The sequence below is a fragment of the Plodia interpunctella genome, chromosome 3 (assembly GCF_027563975.2).
Source record: "Plodia interpunctella isolate USDA-ARS_2022_Savannah chromosome 3, ilPloInte3.2, whole genome shotgun sequence".
NCBI lineage: Eukaryota > Metazoa > Arthropoda > Insecta > Lepidoptera > Pyralidae > Plodia > Plodia interpunctella.
This window is the reverse complement of record NC_071296.1, coordinates 2,587,731-2,612,557: the sequence shown is the minus strand read 5'-3', so window position 1 is coordinate 2,612,557 and position 24,827 is coordinate 2,587,731. Positions and strand designations below refer to the sequence as shown.

The window sequence follows — 24,827 nt, the reverse complement described above, 5'->3', positions numbered from 1 at the left end:
GCCATAGAGGGCTTAATCTACCAGACCAATTTGCAAAACACTGCTGAATTTAATTGCCTGTTAAGCCCCCACAAACGTCGTTAAGGCTACGCGTATCAAATTCCGACCGGGTAGCACGGGGGCGTCTTAGCATGTTTGACTAGATCTCTCAAGGGATTGGTTCGGTTAATTCATTCACTAGTTTGACAACATTCAGATCCCTCTTAAGTAGGGACGTATGAAGTAGAGAAGTCCTTATACCTGTAACTCTGATAGGTATAATTAATTTTCAATCAAGAAGACAGGTAAATAACAATTCATTAAGTATATTATGGTAGGTAAATAGTGAGTATATATGGTACTAGCTGCGCTACGGGACTTCGCTCCAGTGGGAATTTCGGGATAAAAAGTACCCTATGTAATATTCGAGGTTATATTATTATTTTCAGTTCATTTTGTACTCGACGGTGCCGAGTGTGTTTACAATAACCGATGTAAAAGCCAGTGATTCTGGCATTACATGTCTTACTTATGATACGGAAACGCCATTTTTATATCCTTTCTTGTACTATTAGGGCTCCAAGTGGCGTTATCGTGGTTATTAACCTAAAAAATAATGGTGTTATGTATACGTTATTATTATTATTCGCCGACAATGTTATAAAAACGTACATACGTTGAGTCAATCTTGTTTAATATGGGTGTTATTGCAGTGTACAATGCGTATACAAAAATTACAAAATTATTACAAATAGGAGCCCATATTTGATGAACAAGAATGACTCAATGTAGGGGCCTACCACGAAACATAAAACACAAACAACATGTCATTGCGGAGGCTCAGGTGGATTGTTTTTACGCAACTATGCGCAAGAGGTGTACGTCCCTAGTGCGCTGGGTGCGGGGAGTGACAACAGCATCCTGAACACGATCGCAAGCAGACTGGATTGCCTCCACGTAAACCATAGCTGTGCCATAGCCGGGGGGATGGTGCAGGAATGGCTTTTGTAATTACTTATTAATGTCATAATTGTTTTAATTGAAATTTAAATTATTATTATTATTATTTGAATTTAATTTTTATTATGATATTTACTAACCATAGATATAAGTGTGACTAACAAATATACAAATATGAGTCATGGTTAGTTAAATAAATAAATTATTCATTCATTCATACATTGCGTCCAAACGTTCTTTCCTTTTAACACAATATAGTAAAAAGAGATAACAAGTGGATGTTAGTAACGTGCTACGTTTTTATATGTTTCGTGGTAGGTCCGGATCTTTTTAGGAGACTTTCCAGTTACATCCCACTTTTTCATCCCACTTTTGTAAAATTCCATTTTCATGCCAATACTTATTCCGCTTTCAATCCAAGTTTAAAAAGTTTCAAGTTCCGTGTTCTACCCAAAATTTATTCCGCTTTCGTCCCACACTTAGCATAAGATGAAAATTTGATATACAAGGTTACTCGTATCAAACGTAAAACCTCCTTAAGACTACTTGGGTACATCAAAATGAGCAACTTTTATTCTACGGATTTTAGTGATTCGTATTTTTTTTTTCATATAAAAAGAAAATGCAATCTAATTTGCGATTCTACACATCTTAACTCTATGTAATAGCCGAGCAACACTATACTAATAGCGTTATGTCGGTTTCGAACATAGGATTAACGTTTTATAGAAAAGACATTGAAACTAAAAAAAGGTTTTTTATTTGATGTTAGTCTCTATGTACCTTATGCGCCTTTGGAAGGTTGTGCGTTATTAGTAGTAGTTAATAACCTTGTATATTACTTCAGCTAACAAGTTTAATAAAGTTGAAGTAAAACATGAAGGGTTAGCCCAAGACGTGAATTTTTCATAAGGTACTTATATCACAGGTCATCAGTATTAAAAATCCAGCGGAGATTCAATGCATAATTTACACATCGCGGAATTGCTCGAGTAGAATAATTTTTCCTAAGAAAATTGGGTGATAATTTAATAATAGATTGCCTTAAAAACTTTGTGCTGAGTGGATAATTTATGTTGGGTTTCAAGTAAGTAAGTACTTCAAAATCCCTGATGCAAAGTCTGGAAGTATAATATCAAATTCTTTTTATTCGGAAATTAAACCGGAAATCGTATAGTATTATTCACGGAAGCGGTGGTGGTGCAATGGTTAAGCCTGTGGACCGAAAGGTCCCTGATTCGAATCCTGCTCGTGCCACATGAGTACACCAATGTTACTCATGTATAGTAGTTTTTATCGACCACCACTTGCTTCCGGTGAAGGAAAAACATCGGAAACCTGCACACTGGTTGATTATTAACTTATGTGTGAAATGGAGAAGGCAATGGCAAAACACTCAATTAATAGTGGCGAGAAAGTTATTGTGTGTGTTTCATAATTCCATGTAATGTAACCACGACCCTCAGCCATGAGGAAATACGACTATGAAGAAGAAGAATATTTCACAAAAATATTTATATGCTACCGATATTTCCGAACGACGACTGCTGAGAATAACTGACGAAACAGCGTTGGTCCCTGTAAGTAATTCTGTTATTTGCATATTCTTTTGGCAGTCAGTAGAATGCTTCAATTTAATAATATTAATCTATTGTTATATAATCTGTGGCTGTTGGTACGTAGCTTGGTGCCAAAACCTACACTTTACAAGTATATACTAGCATTTGCCCACGGCTTCATCCAGGTAATTTTCCCACGGGAACAGTTATGTATGCAAAATTTTAAGAAGATTGGTTGAGTAGATAGATCGTGAAGAGCTAACAAACAAAGAAACACACTTACTTTCACATTTATAAAATTAGCTAGTATCAGTTCCCCAAAACTTACCCTTCAGGCCACATAAAAAATTTAAATTATTCTTATTCTAACTTCAGTGAAACCATATAATTACCTATAGAAATATTTTTAATTCCTCAATAGGTGATAACAAGAATACGGGATATATTTGCCTACAGCTTTCCACTCGTGCGGCAAAGGCTGAATTCCTGTCTAACAAATCAAAGTCTGTCCCCTCTCCAGGTCTCTAATTAAAACCAGTGACGGAGACAACTGGGCCATAGCCGGTGGCGTAGCTTGCGCAGGGCTACCAGGGCACCAAGCTTAGGGGGCACTAGAAACTTGGCCAGCGATCTAATCTTCTTGTTTTCGAGTATACTCATGCTGGTGTCAGATTTTATTCTAGTCGCCTAAAGGCATTTCATATAATAAAACATTGACAGCTCATTCTTATCATAACAACTGTAACAAAATAAACTGAAATTTATAATTCATGTCAATGTTTAGTTACACCAAACCAGCGAATACTTATCCTATCCCCACACTGTCCTTCCACCAATGCCTGGGCACTAGTGGGGCAGCTAGAACGGGGATTTGCATTATTATGATATAATATGCATTTATTGACCACTAGCTTCACCACGTGGCTTCGCTCTCGTGGAAATCTCAGGATATAAGGTACTCTATGTAAATAAATTTGATAAGTTGATTAGGTTGTATTCTACCCGCGTATCAAATTTCATAACAATCCGTCCAGTAGATTTTGCGTAAAAGAGAACAAACATACATACATATACACATCCTCGCAAGCTTTCGCATTTATAATATTAGTAGGATTCCCTCGTATGGTACAAAAACCTACAGTAAAACTACATTGGCATTGAAAAATTGAATATTATCAAGAATTATTGATAATATTCAATTTTTCTTTGATCGAACAAACGAAATCGAATTGAATCAAACCGCATGAACTACGCGCGTGCGTGCAAAAAAAGTTAAAATTTTGTTTAAAAACGACCAGTTCATAACATCAGTGGGCGAAGTGTGGGTTTGCATTTCACTTTTCACCATCGAATCGATTCGAAGTGAGACGCAGCGAACCAATCACATTGCCCCAATGTGACGCAAGGGCAACCAAATTGCCATTCGAAGTGAGACGCAGCGAACCAATAACATTGCGCCAATGTGACGCAAGGGCAACCACACTGCAATGTACGTGCACACTAACCCCCCAGCATCTCTAGCGGATAATTCGATGGCATTAGCTCTCATTGCATTGGAAAGGCGGTGAAGACTAGTTTAGTGGAGGTATGGCCCTGATACCTTTTGCACCAGTGCGCGTGTGGTAATAGCTACGCAACCGTATGTTACTCCGATATTGAATCAAAACTCGACGCTTTTGTATCGGCAATATGATATCGTATGTAGGACCTTACGGAATCTCGTTACTTTGGCAATTGTTATAAATGTAACATCGTTACAAATGAGGAGACAAGTCGAGATGTTTGTGTCTTAAAATAAGAATTATCGAAATTAATAATTGTTTATTATAAATGCTAAAGTTTGGGTGTGAGGACGTGTTTGAGGTGTAATATGTTACTCAATGACGTAAAATATAGTTATTATGATTAGGTACATTCGGTACACACAAATTGCATTATTAATATATTTTTTTGGATGTTACCGAGGAACTTCTGAATAAGTTGGAACGTTTACAGAATCTCTGTATACGTTTTATTTATGGCCTAAGAAAGTATGATCACGTATCTGCCTATAGAGCCCAATTAAAATGGTTACCGAATTGGTAACGCCTATTCGGTAACCATTTTAATTGGGCTCTAATTGCCTACGGAGGAATTCTCGTAGTCTTTGTCTCCTCTGCAACATACTGTTTATCTTTAATCCACATTTCCCGTCTTACCTTCGAGATCGCTTCTCTTTTGTTTACACTTTTGTTTTTAAAGTTATTTGTCCTGAATAACCCGAAATTCCCACGAAAGCAAAGCCCCAGGCCTCAGCTAGTCTCCTTATAAGCAAGTAGAAGTACGGTATGCATAATAAAAACAGAGTAAAAATGGCCGACTCAATCGCCTCGAAGAGATAAAATTTCTTGACAATCTCCTCCTTAACACGTAACAAAATATTGTATTCTAAGGCAGCGTTCACACTGCTCACTTTTATACTTAACAGCTAGATTGTGAGTAGCGACGAGAGATTTATTTATTTATATAATACTATTTAGGAAGACTTACAGCTAATAAGAAAAATATAGAAATATATCTATATCATCCTATATGTTGATTGAATTTTTTTTAATTCAATGTGACTATCGGAACATTGTCCCTCATGCATTTTTTTTTATTAACTCAATGCGACCGAGCACGTTCAAAGAAAAGAGAGAGACTAATTTTCTTTGTCACTCGAGCAATCATATGTCCACGACAACAATGGAATTCGATTCAAAAATAAAATGTTTGTAAAAAATATAGTAACTTTTTTTTTAAATAAATTGTCTTTTGCAAGATGTAATTAAACAACAAATAAATTAAACAGCAAACCACATAAATACAGCACAAGCGTCAGCTTTGTGGGATGTTGTATGGCAATGTTTTTTCGTTGTGTAAAACTAAATAATGATTCGCAAGTGAACAAAGCCTAAAGATTATATCGGTTATGCACTGCTCTGCTCCCTGTCCTTCCGAGACACTCTCCTTGATTACACAGCAAGTGGACAGACACTGTTGCCTTCCTCTCGTTTTATAGCTAGTACAGAGTTGTGTTCGTATCATTTATATTGAAATACTGTTCAGGCTGTGACTACACTGTGGGATATTTATGGCAGAATATATTAATGAGGCATGTAAATTTACTGAAATAAAGGACTCCAAGCTTCTTTGGTGACTCGCAAAACATTGTTATAAAAAAAAATGGCAGCCTTATCGGGCACTTTGTCGAGTTAACGCCCTTGATGGCTCTAATCTAAGCTTTAATCGACTGAGATATTTTTTTTTTATTTTGCAATATATGGATTCCACTTCCAGCCAGTTTAATAAAATATCTAAAGTTCAGCAATTTGGTAAAATAATCCAGTTTTCTGTATAAGAAGGCGTAATCTCAACGTCCAGTCTGAATTCGTGTATGTCTGTGAGATAAACCAAGATTTTGATCCTATTTTCTTTTCGTCCCAGGACTTTTCATTTCCTTTTAAACTGAAGTCAGGAAAAACAAAACGCTTCCTTTGTTCCCTCAACAATAAGATCGTGTATCTATTTGGAAACATACATCACAGAAACTGATAACAACTTGGGCTGAGTTGATGAAGTTAGTGATCGCGATAAGTTTCCAATGTTCTAATTTAAGATGAAACTAGGATAGATAATTTAAACTATGCTTGTTGTTAAGGAGTTCTACAAAGTTTCTTTTTGACCTGGGATCCGAGTTTTTCGCTTAGAAATAAGAAAGAAATCACGCATTAAAAATTAAATATTTCGTCCAGAGCGCCTGTTCGAGGCAGGGTTCCAAGAATGCTGGCAGCATTTCCTCGCTGTAAAGGGAGATTTACTCGCCGAGCAAGGAAGCTGCCAGCTCTTGAGTCTCCTGTTGTTTAAAAACAAATTAATTCATTTATTTCGTAAACATGTGTAGTTCAGATGTTCTTACATTGGTAGGATACAAGTGCTTCACCGTATGTTTCACCGTATTTGCATACGAAATTGATGCATAATACTTTGTCACATATAGAAATCTAATAAACTAAAAACCTATGATATAGAAAGCTTATTTGAAATCGATCAAATCGGGTTCTCACTCTCTATAGTACTATCATTAGGAGAAATACAGAAATTTGTTCGATTGATATTGGACGTATATTATGAAATTTAACAAAAACACAACTAATATTAATATTCTTTTCAACAGCGTGTACTTGAAGCATTCTTACTTAGCACATATACTTATCTACATTGTACGTGTATATGTCGTTTGGTAAATGAAGTGTATCGACTGGCTTTGACACTTGGGGCTCTTAAGAGCCCTTTGTCGTTCTATTGACGCAGGCGTACGTGCTGTCTGACACAAGATTAATAGGAATTCCACTTTATATATTTTTTTGCCAAACACACCCGTTCGTGTGATGTACAAACTTATGTAATTAACCTTCTTAAAGTCAACAACAAACACACACACACATGGAGGAAAATAAAAGATGGTTTTTCTCTCAAATATTAAATCTTTCCTCACACTTCACGTTGTGAAGATATTGTTTGCCGCTCGACTTGAGAGTTGGGACATTTATTCAAGAAAATAATATTTATAAGCACGTATAATTTAAAGATTCTGCTTGACATAAACCCTCCTTGGAAATGAAATTGTTGCTTGTTAGCTGTCAAGGCTATGTATCTCTTAGTCGCCCCGTACGACATCCACAGTACAATATTCTTCATAGTCGTATTTCTCATGACTGAGGGTCGTGGTCATTACATGGAATGAAACACACGTAACAATTTTCTTGGCATTATTAATGGAGTGGTTTGCCTTCTCCATTTCACATACAAGTTATTAATCAATAAGTGTGCAGGTCTCCCCGCGATTTTTTTCCTGCACCCGAAGCAAGTGGTGGTCGATGAAAACTACTATATATGAGTCAGATTTGTATACAAGCTCATGTGGCACGAGAAGGATTCGAACCTGGGACCTTTCGATCCACAGGCGGGGGTCTTAACCATTACACCACCACCGCATCCACAGTACAATATGGTTGTTGTGAATAAAAGGCATGCTAGAACAAGACTGATTTTATTATCTTACCCGCACATAACAATATGAAACTGACAGGCAAATATCACATCATCTTCCCCCAACAAACAATAAGACATAATTTTATTCAATCCAGCATTACTAGTAAGTCAGTAATTACGGCAATGAAGGATCAATTTGCGAGACACGGTATTCCGCAGGAATTGATCACTGACAACGGACACGCCTATGTTTCGAAGGAGTTTAAATTATTTAGTAAACAATGGAGTTTTAAACACATAACAATATGAAACTGACAAGCAAATATCACATCAATGGTTATAATAATATAACCATATTGTACAATAATAGTGGTACTATTCTTGGAGAGAACCACACTTCACGCTTCTGAAAAAAAAAGTCATATATACATACATTCACAATGAGATATATTGGAAACTATGTAAGGCAATTGAAAACTTAGTAAGGACGTTGTCGGGCGAATAAAACCAAATAGTTTAAACTCCAATATTAGTAGTAATTTAACTTTGTTCGCTGCGGCTTCGTTCGTGTCGTTCAGGCAAACATTATAATTGTTTTCGATGACTTTACTTGCTTTATATAATTAATACTAGCATGGTTTGAAAATAAATATGTTTGGAGTGATCTTATTGCATTGCGATTTATCGTTAAGGAGTTTCCTTGTTTAAAGCCGAGCCTGGATGCACTATCGGGTCATGCATATGTTTATAATGCATTGTCAACCAAACCATAGGTGCAGTTAAACCACTTTTGCAATGTTCTGTCATTAGATGGGACCCAAAATATATTGTCATGTGTGACGTTGTAGTTGGTCTGTATTATAATAAATTGTAGTCGTTAAAACCCACCAATATTTATCATCCATAAGAAAGAAAAGTGTCCATTGGGAATATTAAAATGGCTAAAATGATTTTTTAAAATATAAATAAAACATTTTTCTTCACAGTATTGGACTTAGTACTAATTATAGAACTAAACTAAATTTAATAGATAATAAATAAATGGACAACACTCAACGGTCCACACTAAACGCTGAGCTTGTATCGCATGTCCGATGACATAAAAAGACAAATGGGCACAACACACCCAGAACCGCAGACAAATATTTGTAATCACAGGAACAAATATTTGCTAGGAATCGTACCCATCCAGATAGCGGGCGGGCGTGGTGCGTCAATGAAGTGGAGAAACGTCTGAATGCCTTTGAGCGTATCGCAGGCAATAACAACTATTTGTCTATCGCTGCATTGGAGTAATGCAGCATGGTTTGAATAGTGGGTTCATATTTATTTTGCGGGAAGGTTTAATTGAATTCTCTTTATCAAGTGGAGCCGCGGCTGAGAGCCACTTGACAAACAAAAGTTAGATTAGTTCGCGCTCGCGAACCTTGCAATGTATTCGAAATAGAGAATTTTTAATGGAATGCGGCTTAGTTGAAACTAAAAACTGAACTATTGCACGGAATTAGAGGCATACATTCCTGCCTTTAAAATGATGAAGTTTTCATAAACAATTACAACCTTGTTTTTGTTACAGGAAAGTAAACTTCACAAAATAGGTACATACATACAGGTAAGTATGTAGAGTTATCCTGAGGGTGAGTTGCACCGTCAAATTTGACATTGATTTTAACCGGCGCGCTGCAGACGTTTAGACAAAATGGCGTACTTTGCGTTTCCTGCGCGTGTTAAAGTTAACGTCCAAGTTGACAGAGCAACCCACCCTAAGTAAAATATCATTTAAAAGCTTAATTTGTTAATATTTCACGGAGGAAAATGCAGTTGACAGTTTATGCCATAGCGCAGTGTCGTAGGTACAATGTATTTATATAATCACGAGATCAACCTTTCTGTACAAAAATATATAATACTAAATGTTGCCCGGGACTTCGCTCCCGTGGGAATTTTGAGATAAAATATAGCCTATAGCAATCTTGGATAATGTACCTTTCTAATGGTGAAAGAATTTTTAAAATCGGTTCGGTAGTTTTGTAGATTACCCGCCTCAAATATACAAAGTCGCAAACGCTTACCTCTTTATAATAATAGTATCGATAGTTATCAAAAAACATAGTGATTATATTTGTCGTATCAAACGCAGCCGTTGTTACACGGTAACTCAAAATTTAAGTTGTCAACTTCTTCAACAAATTGGCTGCTAAGATCTCCTGCAGTTTTAATATCTTCTGAGGAAGTCCTTCACTTTTATTACTTACTCGAAACTCCATTTAATAGTCGCGTTCAGTTTATTTTAGTAGAATTTGTTAAGTATTTTAATGTGAAATTACTTTTGAATGTTTTGCGACATCGTGTCTACTTTTGAAAAGTTTTATACTTGGAGGTGTTTATATAGATATATATAATTTAGTAGTACTGGTCATAATGTTAAGGCCGTCTATTATATGTTCACTTAGCTGACATTTGAATGAATGTGGATACACGCGCAACACTTTTGCTTTTTTATTTCACTGTTAATTTCCATTGGTAAATACCAAACCTTTTTTTATAAAAGCCACATCCACACAATTTTTTATAATTGATGTGTTTGTTTGTAACTTCAAAATGACCGTTTTAAATTGCATAGTGTTATCATACTTCAAAATGACTGTTTTGTTTGAAATTGCATAGTGTAATCATACCATTTATATTACTTAATTTTTTTTTAATCCTGGAGAACTCTAATTGGGTTCCGGACTAGTGTTAGGATTTCTCAGATAAAAATCTTTGTGACTATAGAGCTGGGCAAACTATGGCTCTTCATATAATGACGTCCGAAATTGCCCTCCTTCTGCACAGTATAAGATCTTAATGATTAAGCGCTATCAATAACAGACCTTTGCTTATAGATGATAAAAATTCCTAGTTGACTGACTATTCCCTTGATTGACTTTTACAATTTGTGCAGGAAAAGACACAGCCAGTACACTTTATAAATTTCTTATATAACACCAAAACAAAAGTTTAAAACTCGAAAGTTTCCCGCGACCGTGTAACAAATTTTAAGCAAAATGTAATTTAGAATCTTCATCGAATAACTTAAAAGTGTGTTGCAATTTTACCAGGAAAACGACAAAGAAGTGGCGCATAATTTAGAATAAACTTAAAGGCATAAACATTTATTTCGCTCTGTAACGGAATAAGAAAAGTTTCATCCCGCAGGTGGGATTCGATTGAACAAATTATGCAAAAAGTTACCCACTCAGGTGTGCGTGACCTTATAAATATAAACTGTATAAAAATAAAAACAACGTCAGAAATTTCCCAGAATTTGTACTTATCTTACATAAAAAGAAAAAACAAATTTGCTTGGTCCATAGATTTAATATTTTCTCTCTTATTTTTATCTTCTCGGGTCCATTTTTGGAGTAAATAGAAGATTAAGAATATATATGAAGTCAATTGCTTATCAAGATCCTTGATGACCTCTCCCTTTCATCTGAGCGATTTCCATTTTAGTTGTTCCTCTTTCCTATTTTCTTCTCTACTTCGGTCTCACGGTTTTGTCATCCTTAGTTCTCAGACCATTAAAATACCTACGGTCACTACGGACATCAAGCCAGCACTGTTTTGTTTTGCCCCTTTTGGCGGAACCAGATCTTCTTTCATACTCTTTCTTCTCCTTCTCTCTCGCTCTTTTTCAATATCTAAATTTTAGTTTTTTGTTTCCATTACTGTCAGGACTTAGTAATGTCAAGCATTGCCCTCTATGCAGCACGCTAGTACATAATATTTATCGTATTGTGATGTAACAATAATGTGAATATGAATATATTCACATACAATACAGTCAAATAGTATAATTACTATTGAATGTACCTTTAATCTTCAAACAAATACAAAATTTTACGTCATCCACATATTCCGTTGATATACAAAGGAATAGGGTACCTAGTTGCGGCGTCGGAATGTTTCTCGTGGATAAACTGTTATTGGAAACATCAAGTATCTTCGCGATATGTAGAATATCTTTCATCGCCTCCCTGCTTTTAATATTACCCGGGGGCATACTCTATGTTGGGTTTCTTAAGCATATTTTTAGCGCAGGAATATCTTTCTATCCGGAGAGTTGTTTTTTTAGTGAATGGTTTGAATTCTTTAATAATTTTCAAGCATTTTTTCTACTCTCTTTGAGGTTTCGATATTGCCTTTGTTTTTCTTTATTCTATTTTTTAACTTCGAGTCAATTATAAAACGTTACAGAATTATCAATACACCCTCATCCAGTATCAGCAACTACTTATATACCTACTGTATATTGAATAGATCCATTCATATATTTGTATCGAATCGATGTTTCCATATATTTGTTTTTAACTTTTCAATATCACACTTTCTTCATAAAAAAACATGACCAAGGATCTGTACGGGGCATAAATATTAACCAGTGTTTCGTTAACCAAATTGTAAAATGGCGAATAGCAATTTGGAAAGTGCGTGTTCCATCCCAGGCGTGAAATAAAGTTGCAAGAAATAGTGCCTGGTCGCAGTCAGAGGTTGTAGCGGGAGCGGATGGATTTCAGAGACCAAGGATTTGTATTTAACTTCTCACTATCGAGGCGACACGAAGTGAAACGCAGCGAACCAATAACATTGCCGTGTGGTTGTCGCTGCGTGCTATATGCACTTTAATTTGGTCACTGCGTCTAACTTCCAATTGAATCGATAAAGAGAAGTAAAATGCAAAAACACACTTCGCTTTCTGTGTAAGTAGACGCAGCGAACCCTGATGGGTTCGCTATGTATAGCGGTGTGATTGTCGTTGTGTCACAATGGTGCGCTGTAATTGGTTAGCTGCGTCTAACTGCGAATCAACTCGGTGACAAGATGTAAATAGTAAACTTATTTGTTATATAATTTACATGTCTAATAGATAGTTAAAATTGTGTTTCACAAGTGTTGGATAGGGTTAACTTGCAAATAATTTCGGTGAGATTTATCTGGTAGTTCGCCCATCTGTCAGATCAATATAATAATATTTTCTGCAAAACTTACTTAGATATATAGTACTACATATTTATCACATACAGACGGAGCCAGCCAGGAGGTGCGACACTCGAACATCGGTATTGGCTTAGTGATAAAGTTGAGATTAAGTGATTGCATCGTCTACTTTGACGTTAACTTTAACCTGCGCTATTCTATCTAAACGTCAGCGGTTCGCAGGGAAAAGTCTACGTCAAAGATGACTAGTGCAAATCACCAAAAAGGCAGTCCTAACCAACGGACCACAATCGCTACTGCTTTATATTTAAAGACAATGGTATCTGGTAAAAAAGGAGCGTGTTTGCGTATCTAAATAGGAACTGCATAGAACGTATAGAAAGGTCATTATCGTCTTTTCGACAATTTTTAACAGTTTACGAGGTCCATACATTACTTTAACAGCACTTGCTGCACGGCTTTGTTTTCATTTTACACTTCAATTAGTTGAATAGTTAATTTGGTCTTTCAAATTATTTCTACGATTTTTTTTTATTTTGTGCATCGCTAATTTTTGTTTTGTGTTCCGAATTAAATTACTACCTAATAATAATTTTAATTAATGATAATTTTATTCACATAATAATTCCAAATTATATATGAAAAAATTTCCACATTATATGTGAAAAATCATTGTATTTCTATGTATAAATTAAATTTCCATGAGACGAGCACTTAACTTTTTTGTCTTTCTCATCTGCGTCGCAGCCATTAGCGATGCCTCGCGGCCCGTGTTCCACTTGAAAAGTAAACCTCAAAATTTTGTAGTTTTACGACCGCCTAACGTCAACTCTCTTTGGGAATTCTGTTGTAACCTCTCAGCTGTCAAGGATTTTACCCTATAGTCCTTTCTACCTTTTGCAAGTTACAGTCTATCTAGAAACAGTAGAAAACAGATTTTTGACGAACTACATATTTTGTCATTCAAACATCAAATACACGTCAGCGGCGCGCAGGCCGTTTAAAGTCAACGTTAAATTTGACGGTTAGGTTAGGTTACTCACCGCCAACTCACTCTTACAGTTGAGAATGTAATTCGATGTAAGACTTCTTTTTAATCGCCTGTTCGCAAGGAGGTAACATTTATCACTCGCGCTCGATTAGCCTACAATTTTGGATATTACATTTTTATGGCTTCAGCAACCTTCGTAATTCTAACTGCGTTTATATATAACACTAGCTAACCACGCTGGCTTTGCACGTGTTATATATTTTTCAAATATAAAGAAGAAATTATCTACGTGGTAGAATACTAAAAATATATACTGTTCTGTGCACCTATTTTATCAAATGTTATCGCATCTAAGTAATGATTACGTTTATAAAACAGCAGGCCTATCATCAACTTCTATAGAACCATTTCAATGCAACTCAGTTCAATTTATTTAGGAACCTAAAATGAATCGTATTCATAAAAAAAATTAATTGAAGAATTTGCGATGCAGTTCAGTTTAGGTCGTAAAGTAAAGTGCGACACTAATGTAACGCTACATGCCGCGTTCATACGGTCGTGAAATTCAGCCCTGAGCGTCTTTAGTTTCTTTCTCAGCTATAGAGCGTTGTAGGCCAGGGTCCGCTTTGCAACTTCTTCTTCTTTTCTGTTCTTATTTGTCAGGCTATAGTCTCGCATGTCATTCTTGGTTTAATGCCAGGACCAGGTGGTAGAGGCTTAGCCTTATTTATGATAGCATAAATGAGGTTCACGAGATCTCAAATGAGAAACACGTATAGACGTGAAGTAGCAGCCTTATGTAATCTGGAGATGAAGGTTTTACCGAATACACATAGAAAACAATAGACACATGCTTATGGGTGGCTATTTTACGCTAATACCTCTTACATCTTATACCTAATCTGTCGAAAGCGGTGGAGTAAAAAAACGCAATTGCGAACCCTGAAATACTGAACAAGACACTCCCTTTTTTAGGAAGTTGTGTAAAAATTAAATAAAACAAAAGATATCTTTTGATCGCGACCTCAATGCATTAGTATTCAGGCTCACGTCTCAAACAATTCATGAAAATCTGTAAGAGCGATTCATTGTAATCCTGTGTTCAATTGTATGTTTTGAATTTAAATTGTACATTATTACGTCTTCGGGAAGCTGTGTGAAGGGTTATAGAGAATTGAATGCCGCCGTAGCTGGTACGGCCACGTTTTACGTAAACCAGCAATTACGTAGGGGACGAATGTCTGGCTATGTCGCTCCCGCCTGGCCCTGGCAGAAGGGGCAAACCTAATAAGTTGGTTTGATTTAATTTCGATGCGAAGATGCGACATGCGATGAACACCATGCGAAGTGGAAGAGAAAGAGTAGGAAATGACTCCGACGCGAACGAAAAAAACGCTAAGACATAAGAGAGACAAACGTGTCGAAAATAAAACAATACAAGATTTTTTTGGAATTTTGGTATTCGTTAGTTCCATAAATTCGAAGAGTGGGTTGCACCGCCGGCGCCTATTAGGTCTAGTGGCGTTTTCATTGTTCTGCACAGGTTAAAGTTAACGTAAAAATTTACTGGTGTAACCCAACCTAAATGTTTTCGAAATCATTCGGACGAGAATGCGCCCTCTATGTAACATTAAAAAAATCCGAATTCTGAGAGAAAAATAAACACATATTTTGCAGATCGCAAGCCAGACACTATATATAGATTTTTAATTGTTTACTACGCCCATCGACGTCAATACAGGGCATAGTGCGTTTACAATATAGGTGAATACACTTATAATAACCTTGAGTACTTTTATCTAATTGATGTGCCAATCAATTTATTATATGATGAGAACAAATACTTATTATTTAATAAGTAGACATTATCATTCGAGTGATTTGTAAAATGGTCCGCTGTGCTATGTCGAAAGAGTAAAAGTTATATTGTAGCGCTCTGAACGGCATCCTTACATATTATAACATAAAATCCTCTACCGCGTCTGTCTGTTCGCGATAAACTCAAAAAGTACTGCACGGATTTTCATGCGGTTTTCACTAATAGATAATCCCTGAGGAAGGTTTAGGTGTATAATTTATTATGCTTTTACCCGAGCGAAGCCGGGACGGGCCGCTAGTAATAAATATTTGTCGAATTGTAAAAATCTATGGCTTACCGTGCTATAAATGAGGTTGATTTGCTATTACCGTCAATTTGTCATCAAGAAAATATAACCTCCATAGGTATAGCAAATCCGAATTTATGGAAGTAACAATTATATTTTTTTGTAAACAAGTGTTATTTGAATAATCATTTTTAGTTTCAACTCGTTAACATGCTAGGTTACCTATAACAAAGAGTTACAAAATATAATTTTTGATGCTAATCACATACACAGATAGTAAGTGCTCTGTCTTATCAGTGTAGTAAGTTCATATAAATATGTTACATGCGGGTTTAAATCATTTCCAAACCGACAAAGGAACAGACAATATGTCACAACTTTTCATAATTTTTCTAGTCTTACCATTGGCTCACACAACATTTATAGATTTTAGAAGTTATAAAGACTACAAAGTGTATAAAATTGTAGGAAATAATGAAGATCTAACCAAAATTATTGAATTTCTGAACGGCATTACAGTAAGTTTATATCTGGAATCTGATTGTTCTCTTTCTATACTTAGTAATTTATGTTCAAGAGTTTTAAAGTCGGCACCAGTAAAGAATTAAAAATTGCGTACGTTTTACGCGCAGGTTAAAGTTAACGTCAAAATTGACTGGTGCAACTGACCCTAAGAATGTATTGATCACATGTTTTCTATTCATTCATATAAAGAACAATTACAAACAACTACTTTAGTTAAAACTGCGTTGCAGTTGTTTTCTCTTAACTTATACCCAACATAGTTGTGATTATATAGCAACACTAGCTTAGCCCCGGGGCTTCGCCCCTGGTCGAATTTCAGAATAAAAGAGTACCCTTGTACCAAATTTCATAACAATCCGTTAAGTAGATTTTGCGTAAAAGAGTAACAAAACATACATACACTATACAAAAACTTTCGTATTTATTAATATTAGTAGCATTCGCAGGATAATAATATGGATACCTACGCACACATTTATAATTCTGTCAACAAAAATGACAAAACATTTTTGCTTTTATAAAAAATTGGTTCATCTAAATAAAGTAAAAAATAGACTTATATATATTGTAAAAACTTATTTTTTATTTTTATTACCATACTTTTACAGGAATTACCGTTTTACAATGTCCGCAACAACAGAGCTGAAGTAATGATCGCTCCGGAGCTGGACGAGGTATTTTCGAATGCTGTCAACCTTTTTAATCTGGAGAAAACCATCCTGGTTGACGATTATTCCAAGTAAGTAATAAAAAAGTAAAAAATCCATGATATAAACCTTATTTAAATTCGGTACATTCTTTTGAAAACTCGGCTAAAAGTTACAATTTTTTTTGTACGCTCCAGTTTATGCCTTTGTTTATTTACATTGTAATAACAATGACCAAATTAAAATACAATATTTCACTTTTATTATGTACTAATATTTATTACATGCGTCCGCTCATAGTATTTTTGACAATATCTTGGGTTCTAAGCAACGTATCGCGATGAAAACTATATCAGATTTTCAACTTTCAACCGTACCTTTACCGTAACCGTAATTTCCATCCAATAGTTTTTTCGTGGTACGCGAACAACCATACAGCCAAACAGACTGACAAAAATTCTAAAAAAAAATGTTTTGGCTTCTATTAGTCCCATAAAGACCCCACATATTTATTTTTATCTCCTATGTACAGACATAGCCCACTTACAGTTTTAATTAATAAATGTAAAGACTTTGTACAAACGCCGATACCCAGATAAACCCTACGAGGTTTTTGTGGTGCGCGGTTTTATAATATTGTTGGATATTGTAGATACGGAATTTAAAAAATAAAATAGATTTCAATTTCAGCATATTTTAATAATGTCTCATAACTTATTTTTGTCTAGAATAATGGCTGAAGAAAAAAGTGCAAACCGTCAGGACTCAAAGTTTTCCTGGACAGCATATTATGATGTTGATGGCGTAAGTAAACACAAAATAATGACTGTATTTCTAAACATATAACAAAAACATTGCTGAGCACTACCGTTTTGTTTACAAGCTTATATCAAATTATTTCAATTTTTTTTTTTCTGTAGCTTGATAGCTAGGTCCCCCTGCTGGGCAAAAGCATCTAGCTATATATATATATATATATATATATATATATATATATATATTAGCGCTTCGTCGAGAGAGAAAAACTCAGTAACAGTCTGATTAAGTGACAGTCTTGTTACCCTGTTATTTAAGCTAAATTATGTTTTATCACTATAGCACTTTACAAAATTTGGTATTGATAGAAAGAGACAAAACATACTTTTACTTTTTTATTAATAACATACGAAGTATTTGTACCACGTAGATATATGTATTTTTTACCACTTCCATTTTCATACTGGAGCATGCCATTCCTCAACACTTTTTTCCCTATGTCATTACTTAATTTATTTCTTCAAGTCAGAATAACAACGACAGAGTTACTAATGACAAATAGAAGAAAAAATGGTCGTTGTGGAAGCAATTAGCTATAGAGAGAGAAGGTGACTCGCTCTTAAATTAGATGATGTTAAATTTTGTTAACAACACTTATTTGCAGATATATGACTACTTAAAAAATATGAGTACAGTTTACTCAAATTGGACCGAGCTGGTGGTAGGAGGACAGAGCTACGAGGGTCGTCAGCTTTTGGGCCTGAAGATCAACACTCCCACTGAAACAGACAAAATTAAAAGTATCATATTCATTGAGTCAGGTGAGTAACTTTTGATGAAGTCTCAAGTTTACTGGGTTATTTTATACATTACAATACAATAATTTTTATTGCACTTCTACATAATGAAGCTGTTGTTCAACATATAAATGATACTTATTGGGTCGTTGCTTTATTATAAATTATTATTAACAATTATTATTGTATATATTTCGCGGAATTTCTTACCTCTTATATATTACTCTATTATATATTACTCTACTACATATATTCTGGATATACCCAAGCTCGATTGCGTAATATTCAGTGTCAAAAAAATACAGTTGAAGATACCAAAGAAGAAAAATTACAAAATCGGACTTTGATGGAAATGTTTTATGCAAAAGTTATTATTCGCCTTCGGATGAACCCATCCGAACTTTGACATTAACTTTAACGCAAAGTACGCCATTTTGTGTAAAGTCAGCAGCGCGCCGGTTTCAATTAGCGTCAAATTTGACGGCGCATCTCACCTCTAGAATGATATAGTTACATGATAGATTTTCCAAAAACGATGTCGTCTTCCATCTGTCTGAAATATAACTAGGAATTTGCTAGATTAAGGTAAAAGAGACAGGGAGCTAGGACCAAAAGGGTACTTTATGCGGTGCGGTTTTAAAAAGGTGTTTTACCCAGGTATCCACGCTCGGGAGTGGATCACACCGGCCACAACGACCTACTTCATCAACCAGCTGCTCACCAGCTCAGACCCGGCCATCACAACGCTCAGAGACAGGTTTGAGTGGCAGATCTTCCCCACTGTCAACCCTGATGGCTACCACTATACTCATACTAGGGTAAGGCTTTATAAAGTTGTCGAGTAGTTTGCCAAACTTTAGCGAATTCGGTATAAATTGCTCGTTTATTATTGCTGTAAGTAAAAGCACTCATACTAACTACGCAATGTTCACGCATTCTCGTCGGCACCAGTCTAAGTTCGGCGACAGTGTGGATCTGGCAGTATAGCCTCATCTTTGGCCGCCATCATGTCCCAAGAAGACCTGGGTGCAGGTGCTAGTGCAGAGGGGAATAACTTAATATTAATCTATACTATTACTATAAAGAGGTAAGCGTTTGTGAGTTTGTATGTTTGAGGCGGGTAATCCCGGAAACTACCGAACCGATTTCAAAAATTCTTTCACCATTAGAAAGGTACATTATTCAAGATTGCTATAAGCTATATTTTATCTCAAAATTCCCACGGCAGCGAAGCCTCGGGCAACATCTAGAGAGACCATTGTTCAAAATTATAAAAATGAAAATTAGAGAAACACGGAACCAATGAGATTAAGAGATCCCAAAACGATTAAAACTACCATTACAAATGCTTCAATATACTCGTATCCACAATTATTTTATCTGAATTTAGTAAATGGAAATCCGTGAAGGTGGCCAGGTTTTTTAGCGTACCCTGCACTAGATCTAATAGATATGCACATGGTAAATTAGGATGGCTGGCTTCTGATAGCATATCGCTGTCTCTATGCGGGTGAGGTTTACCTATACCTATGTAATACATAGCGTAGTGTTTTATTTGAGTATTAGTAACTGCGATTGTTTTCCACAAAGTGAACACGTGAACATTACGTGATATTGTTAACGTACCAAAATGAAAGTATTTAGTAAAAACGTCAGAGCTTAGAAACCGCTTTTTTTCTACAATTTATTAGTGGTTTGTTGTTGCTTCCTCCTATTCATACACTAGCTAGCTAATGAGCGCAGAATTCATCGCGGTGATTTCCTATAAAGGAAACAAGTGATGGTCGATAAGCACTACCATACAAGTGACATGAGTAGAACTGTAGGACTGACCTTTCAGTTCATAGACTCGTTTTAACGGTAAGACCTAGGAATTAAATATAAACATTGATGAAGCACGTTTCGGATTATTGTATGATTTTTTTTTTCAGTAGAAACAAATTTTACAAACTGTCAGTGCTATTGTTAAAAAAGTAGCCTATGTTTGAACGGGGCTCTTTAACTATATGCATAACAAATTTTATCAGAATTGGTCAGCGGTTTAGCTGTGAAAGCGGAACAGACAGACAGACTTTCGAATTTATAATACTAGTTGTTCGCCACGAACTTAGACCTCGCGAACACATTAAATTTTGATGAGTTTTTAAAAAATTGTGAATATTTAAAAAACGACTGAACCGATTTTCATGTCTCACGAACTTAAAAATTGACAGATTCTACATACCTTTTAAATTTCATCAAAATTAGGCCAACGGTTCGAAAGTTATCGCGTTCCAAACATACATACAAAAAATTGTATTTTTGTCCCAAGTCGAATTGTAGTATGAATAACAATAATTGAAAAAAAAAAACTATAGTATAACTATAAAAATTGAAGTGTGTTTTATTTTAAATTTTATTTGAATGTATTCAAATGTGATTAAATTTTATTTTTACACTTTAAATTAGGACCGAATGTGGAGGAAAACGCGATCAAAGTCGTCACTTTTCTGCCACGGGGCTGATCCTAATCGCAACTGGGATTACAACTGGGGACGTGAGTTACAATTCAATACTATTTTTACATGACTGTCCAAAATGTTATGTTATTATGTGTATATATTATTACGTTTATATATAGTATATATTATTATGTTTTCATGGTGTCTTTATATCATCCTCGCGTGTGCCTGGTTTCTTTTGCCGCTATGACGCTCCGGAGCCCAGAGTCTGCGAGACAAATAACACAGATTAAGATAGTCCCATAATAAGTACGAGCTTTGATCCATCTGATTAAAAATAAAAATATGCGAAAATTAATTATCCTTAAATCTTAAATTCCTATCTCGATAAAAAAATAGCTAATTAATCAACCGACGACAAATTATGTCCGTTTTATTTTTGTATCATAAAAACTCTTTGTCTTTTCCGTAGAGCGGCGAAATAAATTGATGAAAGATAACATCTGAATTTTCCCCTATTAAGAACTGGTTGGAATCTGGTTTATTTTTTATTTATTGGGGTTCCGTAGTAAATAAAGTTTATAGCAACAGAGAACTCCGTACAAATGAATTTTGAAGATCACATCTGGATAAAAAGTAAGCCCGTAGATAGAATATGTGCAAATTTATGTACATAAATTTTGCACATATTCTATCTACGGGCTTACTATTTTTTAGTTATTTTCTTATGAATACATATAATAAAACTAAATATATAATAAATGACGGACACAAAAAAGTTAGCCCTTACGAAATGGAGAATAAAAACAAAGAAAGCGACTCACTACTTCGAACTGAGGAAAAAAGCGAAAACTCGCTCAGGCTTTGCACCAGTCGATTTCGACGTTAAGTTTAACCTGCGCAGAACCACGCAAAGTACGCCGTTAATCTATTAGCTGGAGGTGCAAGTTAAAAAGTTAACGTCAAATACGATTGGTGCAACTAAGCCTTAGTTACGAGATCAATGTTACGAGATCAATGTAAGTAATGTAAAATTACATTATTTTTCAGAATACGGCATATCAACAAATCCTTGCAACTATCAAACGTATGCGGGCTCGCAACCATTCTCTGAGATCGAAACCCGCACTTTTTCGGAATATATTTCTAATCTGGACAACATACTAGCCTATATTGCGTTTCATTCTGACGCACAGATGTTACTTGTGCCATACTCTGATTCTGTTGAGCACACGGGGAATTACGATGATTTGGTAAGTAATAACTTTATTACAAAATCATGTAAAGACGGATTTAAAGCCAGAGACTTTTCCCACCAGAGTACATCAGTGAGGCAAAGAAAAAAGATTTTATATTTTTATATTTTATTAACGAACTGACCCCAGCTTCCACTCAATTTTATGAATGAATAAACCTTCACAAAATAAAGTTTATGATGGTTGACCTAATTTTTACAATGTTATTCCTTTTTTTAAACGGACTTTCCAATCAACTTTGAATCTTGATCCAGCGGCGCAAGCGGCGACATTTTTAGTCGATGAATTATCACAATATATCTATGTCATCTAGTCCATACATATTTTACAATTCTCTGACCTTATAATCTACCCTATTGTGATCACGAACCTTTACCTTCCTCATTTAGTAATAATTAAGATGTATACAATATAGTAAAAGAAAATAAATTTCAGATAAAAATAGGCAATACCTCCTTGGAATACGGTGAGAAGGTTAACGGAGAGAAGTACGACGGTCCAGCGACCGCTGCTGAAATTTTGTGTAAGTTGTAAAAAATCTCATTTCAATTTACATGCCAATTCCAGAAAACTTTACTCCAACAATAATAATGATATTTGTGTGTTACCCCTTATTTTATTTATTTTGATTTTATTTATTCAGAAGATTAACAGTGTAACTGTTATTATAAAGAGGTAAGCGTTTGTGGGTTTGTGAGTTTGTATGTTTGAGGCGAAACTACCGAAACGATTTCCAAAAGTATTTCACCATTAGTATGAAAAGGTACATTATCCAAGATTGCTATAGGCTATATTTTATCTCAAAATTCCCACGGGAGCGAAGCCCCGGGCAACATCTAATAACAGTATACAATAACTTAATATTTATAATAGATAAATTACATCATGCCACTTGTGTATAATTAAAGTGCGAAGAGAATTTTTTTATCCGAGCAAAGCCGGTACGGGCAGCTAGTATGATTTAATATCCTTTGTTTTCTCTAGATAAAGCGTCAGGTGGTAGTATGGATTGGGTTCGCAACCAGCTGGCGACCCCCATAGTTTATACGTATGAGCTCCGAGGCACCTACTTCCATTGGCCACCGTCCAGGATCTTCGAGCAAGGAGACGAGGTCACACAGATGATGGTGGGACTCTTCACTGAAGCTTGCAATTTGGGATATTGCTAATTTATGTTTAACGTATCATTTGTAATCTCTGCGGTTGTTTTTTTTTTTTCATATTTCTTTCGCGAGTAATTTCCTGGGAGTAATTTCTATAAAAATAAGAAGTAGGTAGCTTTGTTTCTTATTTGTAAGTTTTATATTTATACAGTTTATTGTGTATAAATCAATGAATAAATACGGTTAGGCCCTGTATCACCACTTTCTGATAAATATCATATTTTAATCTGAGAGATAAACTTTAATTTACTGGTAGAAAATGACATAATTACGCCACCTTTATATTAATTAATACCATATTTCATTTTTGTAATTATGCAATGAAGTTTTGAAATAAATAAATAAACTAACTGCTAGTTAAACTACCTGTAGTTATTTATCAGTTAGCCTCATATGCACTTGTAAAACACAATGTTTAATATTTACATATATGCTACCTATATATTTTTTATCAGCAAGCGTTGAAACAGGCCAATTTGCAAATTGATGTGTTTGGAGAATATGACGCTGTGGAATTTGTTGTGCTGCTTCTTCTCCATTTGCACTTTGGATGCGGTGATAGGCTTAGTTTAATAAATTAATAGGTAATAGGTAAAACTTTTAGAAGAACTAAGATCCTAAGAATATTGCCTGGTAAAAATAAATTAATAAAAAAATATATAGGTATCTTGATTGTAAATGAAAGTATTTAGGTTGAACCCCTATATATCTGAAGAATATAACTCTAATTTGTTTCTTCAAACTTTCTGCAAACACTCTCAACAATATTAATTTTCATTACACACACACAAATTACATAACTTTACAATTAAATTTTGAAGAGAGCTTAACTTTATAAATTTGAAATTTTCTCAATTTTCTACTAAGTCTTATGTAGTACAAAACAAAGAATTATCGTGTATAATTTCTTTTATGTAAGTGTGTAACAGTAGTAACTAATAATATTAGTAATAATAATATTTCAAATGCCACGACCTTTTTTTTTCGACCTGAACCATTAGAGATACCAGGGGGCTTACCATCATCTCTTAAGGTGAATGCGAAGAGCTGTTCTCTGAACAAATCCCGTCAGATGGCGTTGTTAACAACATTTTTAGTTATTAATTTATTTCTTGCAAATTGTAGTACTGATAGGCAAACATTTTGGGGCTCCATAGGAATTGGAAAAACAATTATATCATGAGAACACTAACCACGTTTAACACAATGCTCGGAAATAAAATGTATGGAAACTCAATGTATGCAATCACCTTAATAAATAATCATTTCTTTAAATTAAACATTTATAAAATTAATATTGTGTCAGTACTTTACTTATTTATAAAATAGGATAATTAAATTGATTACTGTGTATGGTACAATTTAATAAACACTAATGATAGCGCACGGCGCGGCGGCGTTCAAAACGCTCGTGAAATTCACCCTCGATTGCCTAACGGTCCACATTCGGTCAGATATAAGTATATATCAATAGGATATTCAGATGAATCTATTCCAAATAAAAGATTCCTATCTGTTGTCAGTCGTCTATTTTTTAACAAGCACGCAACTCAACGATTCTTGATATTGTGACTTTCAGATTCGTCCTTGAACGTAGGTATTGAATTTCTGCGAAGGAAATAGGGTTCGCATCTTATTAAGGAAATAACCTACTC

General features: G+C 35.0%; 1 protein-coding gene across 2 annotated transcripts; it reads left to right on the top strand.

Annotated features, from left to right (window-relative positions):
* Positions 1–127: 127 nt before the first annotated feature.
* Positions 128–24,143, top strand: LOC128683795 (zinc carboxypeptidase-like). 2 transcript variants are annotated; one of them, XM_053769753.2, is made up of 11 exons: positions 128–284; positions 2,406–2,519; positions 9,088–9,123; positions 16,721–16,851; positions 17,488–17,563; positions 18,180–18,336; positions 18,970–19,130; positions 20,761–20,848; positions 21,804–22,006; positions 22,445–22,532; positions 22,994–24,143. In XM_053769753.2, the coding sequence occupies exons 2-11, from the start codon at positions 2,424–2,426 to the stop codon at positions 23,176–23,178; spliced, it is 1,221 nt and encodes a 406-aa protein (XP_053625728.1). In that variant the 5' UTR covers positions 128–284; positions 2,406–2,423; the 3' UTR covers positions 23,179–24,143. The 2 variants fall into 2 exon arrangements, with proteins under 2 accessions (XP_053625728.1, XP_053625727.1); XM_053769752.2 differs by lacking the exons at positions 128–284; positions 2,406–2,519; positions 9,088–9,123 and adding an exon at positions 15,923–16,105.
* The last annotated feature ends 684 nt before the right edge of the window (positions 24,144–24,827 follow it).

Coding starts and splice junctions, on each gene's coding strand:
- LOC128683795 (XM_053769752.2), top strand. CDS start 15,956: ATGTCACAACTTTTCATAATTTTTCTAGTCTTACCATTGGCTCACACA. Junction 18,337..18,969: donor TATCATATTCATTGAGTCAG/GTGAGTAACTTT, acceptor TGTTTTACCCAG/GTATCCACGCTCGGGAGTGG. Junction 20,849..21,803: donor CTGGGATTACAACTGGGGAC/GTGAGTTACAAT, acceptor ATTATTTTTCAG/AATACGGCATATCAACAAAT.